This window comes from Sycon ciliatum, chromosome 2 (assembly GCF_964019385.1).
Source record: "Sycon ciliatum chromosome 2, ocSycCili1.1, whole genome shotgun sequence".
In the NCBI taxonomy this organism is placed as follows: Eukaryota; Metazoa; Porifera; class Calcarea; order Leucosolenida; family Sycettidae; genus Sycon; species Sycon ciliatum.
Window position 1 is genome coordinate 3307525 of NC_088644.1, and position 6000 is coordinate 3313524.

At 47.2% G+C, this 6000-nt stretch overlaps 1 protein-coding gene across 1 annotated transcript in view; it reads right to left on the reverse strand.

Annotated features, from left to right (window-relative positions):
* Positions 1 to 6000, reverse strand: part of LOC135808274 (UDP-glucose:glycoprotein glucosyltransferase 1-like) — a gene marked incomplete in the record, with an annotated part of 33086 nt that overhangs the window by 14519 nt on the left and 12567 nt on the right. The window contains 5 exon segments of the mRNA XM_065321441.1: positions 3255 to 3339; positions 3860 to 3945; positions 4153 to 4259; positions 5550 to 5601; positions 5739 to 5928. Coding sequence (XP_065177513.1) covers positions 3255 to 3339; positions 3860 to 3945; positions 4153 to 4259; positions 5550 to 5601; positions 5739 to 5928 — 520 coding nt within the window.

The window sequence follows — 6000 nt, forward strand, 5'->3', positions numbered from 1 at the left end:
TTATTTCGTGTGTGCGTGCGTGTGCGTGTGTGTCCTTTCATGTTCTAGGCAGGCATCTGATCAGGGTGAACCATGGTCTGCCTTGCATTTTTGGTAAAAGTGCAACTCATAAATGTAGCTGTTTAATCGGCTGAGCCACGAAATATTCCTTCTACCGTAGTGTCTTGTATCAAAGCCTGTCTCATATAGAAGCCTGTTTTGAATAGAATCCTGATTTTCAAGATACACTGTCGGCACATAAGCCCGGTTTAGTACTGACATACATAGAAATACCTGTATTGTATAGAAGAAGTCATACTTATAAGCCGTGGCTTTTATACACGACTTAACGGTAATTACATTTTAAGATGAGTTTTTGTTCTGGACTTACTTCAGTAGAATGTATGGTGTGCACTACACTTTGGGGAGATCGTTGTGTTCTGTGTTTTGTCTTACTCAATCTTTATTTTGTCTAGCATTTTGTTTCTTCAGAATTCTCAAACTCCATTGCAGCGTATTCCTTGCACTTGAAAACACCGCCATTCCGGCAACAGGCTCTCAGCTGCACCAAATAAATAACTTTGCCAATATTTCGCCCATTGGGCATCATCAGGGCATTGAGGAAGGGGAGGCCAAATTACGAAATATAAAGACGAATAATGCAGGCAGATGAATGTTCTAGAACTAACACATCATGGTGACACAATTGGCAAGGCCAGCAAACTAAACAATCATCACTTGTAAGGTGACCTAAACAAAACGAAAGATGAGAAAACTCACACATACACACAGACACAATTTGGCAAGAAAACTAACACTAACACTAACACTAAAGTTCACAATCATCACCTGTAAGGTGACCTAAACAGAAGAAAGAAGACTAGTAAGACTATCACAGCACGTACAAGAACACTTTCAAGTGTGGGAATGCTAAAGGCGATCTATGTATATGACAGCGGTGTATGTGCAAAGTATGTGTATGTGCTGTGTCAGGTGGTAAAGTCCAGTGGTAGTTCGAGGAGATGGGTGTCGATTCCAGTGACGATCCGGTGACATCCAATCAGTCAATTAGGCGCCAGCCGTCATCGCAATTGACTGCTGGTTTGCGCTTCCTTATCTCGATAGCTTCAAGCAGTTTCCTTGATGGTAGCGAAGCCTCCCTGCCGAGAATCTTTGCCTGGTGGAAGGGCAGAAAGTTGGAAGACTTTAAAGATTCTCGATGCTGGGTACGATAGTGGAAGCCCCAGGGAGCCTTCGCCACCATCGCCCTTGCCTCTCGGTAGTGCTCAGCGAATCGGTCCCTCACCGGCCGCTCGGTCTCACCAACGTACAATTCCGCACACAACGTGCAAGACATACAATAGACAACACCTTTGACTAAACACTGACTATCCACCATACTCGCATCACATGCACGACACTCCATTGGTCGACCTCTCCCTCTCTTCACCTCCGATCGCTGCTTCTCACGGGGACACACACGTACAGCACTCGACGATCGGACCAACATATCCTTCAAAGAAGGACCAGACACAAAGACAACACGAACATGCGGACTGAACTTTCGAACACGTCGTGAGACACGAGCGGCAAGTGAGTCGTTGATGAAGGGCAGTTTGATGACTGACTTGAATTGGTTGTGTCTGCGCTTGCTGTCACGCTGCTGTTGTTGAGACGGGTGTGTATCTTGTCTCTTCCCCTTGGCTGCTCGTCGTGCTGCGTTTATCTCGGTGCGTGGATAGTCATTTCTCTCGAGCAACTCTTCAATTATGGACATGCTCCTGTCTTCCGCTTCCGGTGTTGACGAGTTACGGATAGCTCGAGAGAATTGGTTCGTTGCAACAGCTCTTTTACACGACCAGGGGAGACATGATTCATAAGACAGGTGGACACCACTGTGGGAAGGCTTAACATAGAGCTCCCACTCTATGCTGTTTCCACGCACAGACAGCGCTAGATCCAGGAAGTTCACTGACTGAGTTTCGTTGACCGAGTGTTCCATTGTGAATTTGATAGTAGTGTGCTGTCCATTGAAGTGATCTAGAAGTGCTGTTAAACCTTTCCAGCCATGTCTCCACAGTAGTATGCAGTCGTCGATATATCGCTTGTAGAGATCTGGCTTCACTGTAGCTGTCGAGAGGGCCTTCTGTTCAAGCGCATCCATGAAGAGGATGGCCAGCGGAGGTGCCAGATGGTTCCCCATCGCAATTCCACGCTTCTGACGGTACTGTTTACTATTGAACTCGAAGTAGTTGTTTGACAGAACATACTGCAACATCAGCTGTACATCCGCAACCGTCAATCCAAGCATGTCGGCATCATCTTTATGCTGCTCTAGCTTGGTAATAGCGGCCGAAATGCTCTCATCTATAGGAATGTTTAGCATTTTGTGTATAGCTTTTTTTTTGCCAGTCCTTATAACTGGCACTTTGGCGGTCAGAGTAGTGACAACATATTCTATTTTCATTTGACTCATTCCTTTATTTTTCCCCGAGGCCGCGGTTCCTTTTGTGAGTAGGGGAGGTATATTAGGTCCTTTTCTCCCCCACATTTCCCCGTACATCATTTTCCCAGCTGGCTTACACTCCGTGTATTCCCGTATGGCACCTTTTTTCCGCTGACCTGGGTAGCTGCTTGTGCGCCCATATTTGCCATAGCTGCCCAGGTCCTTTATCTAGCACTCTCTCTCTCTCTCTCTCTGTCTCTCTCTCTCTCTTGCCACCATCGTGTAGTCTTTAGTCTCTGTGCCTCCCCTCGTCGTTTCCCCTAATACCGTAAAGTCTTGTATAAAAGCCGCACTTGAATAGAAGCCGCCCTCGAATAGAAGCCGCAATTTTGGGCCCATCAAATCACACATAAGCCTGGTTTTAGTGTTGACATACATAGAAATACCTGTCTTGTATAGAAGCCTGTCTCATATAGAAGCCTGCAAAATTTCACCAAGAAAGTCATAGAAGCCGCGGCATTTATACAAGACTTTACGGTAAGGAGCTGCATCTGCGCCTTGATCCAAGAGGGTGGTAGCGTTCCTGCGGATGCGGAAAACTGGGCCTTTGGCCGAGTCTCACGCGAACCGTGAAATTTTTTATTTATTTTTTTTTTACGGTAAATGTCTTCCCTGCCCTATCTCATCAGTGGCTCGTTGTGAGTGTGGAGATAAGGGAGCTTCGAAGTCTCAACAGTGATCTTGTTCATGTTCATTTCATGAACTCGGTCTGTTGGTGTCTAGTTGGTTGGTGCACCACGTTCTAAAGGATAATGAACACTTCACTTACCGACACCTCGATGAACTTTCCATTGAAGTCATTCACAATAACAAGTGCCCGGTCGTCACTTTTGATGACTTCCGCACCTGACGTTCTGAAAACACAAGGCAGAATTGAGAAAACAAGCGAACATATCCATAAGAAAGCCTACGACGAAACAAGCAAAACGCACTCAGCAAGCTACAGCCCATGTGGTGAACTAGGTAACCTGCTGCACAGTACTGCTGGGTTTGTGAGTGTGTGGTAATCACGATATGGATACGCACAAGAAAATCACACCACATGCTGCACAGTGGCAGTGCACACACGAATGCACACACACACACGCACGCACACACGCACGCACACACACACACACACCCATGCACATGTACACACGCACGTACGCACACCCACTCTCTCTCTCACACACACACACACACACACACACACACACATACACACACATACACACACTCTCTCTCACTCACTCACTCACTCACTCACTCACGCACACACGCACACACACACACACACACAATTTCCAGGCATGTTACTTGCACAAACACAGGTGACTGCTGTATATGAAGAGAAAGAGAAACCAACTTCACAGTTGCACTGGGCAAACAACTTACTTCTCAATCTGGAAGATATCCTGCGAGCGTCCACTTCTCAAGCGCAGACCCCATGCTCCAGGGTTGGCCTTCAGCTGGAAGTATCCCTACAAACATGGAGCCAGACACAGATGAAAACAGCACCACATTGCAAAATCAGGAAACAAATCCGTGTTTACAGTTTACACATGGCTAGCAAGAGACTAGTACCCCAGGGACTGGCAATATTTGATCGAATGGCTTGGAATGGGTATGTGGGGAGGGCATACCCCCCCCCCCCCCCCAACACACACACATATAGTCCAAGAACCTACCATGTTTGCCATGACGATAGTATCCACGCGATCAGGTAGCGAGGGAGTTCCCAGGATGAACTGAAGACCGCGGGTTGGCGATCCAGTCTCAATGTCGGAACAGTGACCTGTTGAATAAAGTAAATACAACCGGATGTACGGTGGATTTCAGCACAATGTGTACCCCCCCCCCCCCCCCCCCAGGGCCATGAACATAAGTACTTTGTAGCTGAGGTACTGTGTTGTTGAGGTACTGTGTTGTTGAGGTCAAATGACTGCTATGGCATACAAGTAGTATAGAATACAAACTGTAGAGCCTTGAAAATGATACTTCCTACGTATACAAGAATGTCGTGACTTTTTTCAAAGGTGTTTTCTGCACTGTTTTGGAGCAAGCACCTGCTCAACTAACTCTGCCAAAGGCTGTCATCGACAACCCACATTCATGTCGAGGTAAGTTTGGTTAAAACCGAACAGATTCTCCACGGAAGCCATGTGCGAGAGGTCGTTGCCGACCGGAACTCCCGAGTCATTTGAAAAAAAAACACTAACACTTACTCGAAACTGACACAGTGACGAAGTGGAGCTCGCGGCTGGAACACAGAGTCACGCGGCAGTCGCAGCCCTGAAGCTGGCCAGGCTCGTGCGTCTACTTACGGTGAGCGGCCTGCAGCGTGAGAACATAAAGATGTTCCGCTCGCACGGCAAAATGAAATATTTCAGTCGTAGTGCAACCAGCACAGACTCTGGATCGGAATGTCGACGACCTGGCTTTCTTCGCCTCTCTCCAGTCAGACGTCTCCTTTGTCGCAAAGGGGAATCGCAGGGACCTCCTCGAAGCCATTGTAGAATGCTGGGAGGAGTATCCTGCCAAGAAAATGCGAAGCTTGTACGACTCGTTTCACGGCATAGTGGAGGTTGCGGGCTGCAACGACTGAATAGTCGACACCGATTCGTACGCAGCTCTAGAGATCAAGAGGACGTAGCCAGAGTGCTGCGTCGGATCATCACTGCAGCTGACAAGAAGCTGAACGAAATGCGAGCGGAAGCAGCGACTGATGGCGATGCGGAGTCAGCGTCGTCAGGTGACAATGACACGAGTGACGAAGACTCTGAATAAACTCAAATTCATTCGCCTGAGTTGCTTTTTTCTTTGTATATAGCTTGCAAACAGGTTAGACAATGCCACGAAGTTGTTGTATACGGAGGAAGTAGTCAATATCCTAAATTCATCAACTCGAGGGAAATATTAGGTTATATCAAGGATAGTTTACAGTTGACACTGCAGTTTCAACATACATCTACTCGCTAACTCTAACAAACACCTGATCGTACAACTCTAACAAACACCTGATCGAACATGCAAGGCAAAAGAAGGGAGAGCAAAGATCAATGAAGGACTGATTCAACTAACTAACCTTCCATAACGATAGCAATAAGCTGGAATGTACTGACGACAGCTTGCTCCACCTAAATCAACACATGTGAAGATGACATAAAGCATGAGGGAGAGGAGAGAGAGAGGGGGGGGGAGGTAGATAGACAAACATTTGCTACTGGAGATACAATCAACAGAGCAAAAGCGACGGAGTAGACATAATGCTCACATCTGCCAGACGGATGTTGTCCAAGTCGTAAGCGGAGCGCACCACCTCCACCATCCACGGCTGAGGCACGTCCATCTTCAGGGTCAGCAGAATGCTATCGGGCAAGTCGGAGAAAACAGCAGCTACTGATGTGCACGCCGACCCAGTCTTGGTGAACTCCATAGAAGGTTCCAGTACGTAGCGGTAAAAACTGGAGAGAAGCAATGACAGAGCAGGCATAATGATGTAGTGGGCCATGGGAAAGAAACACAGACACACATAC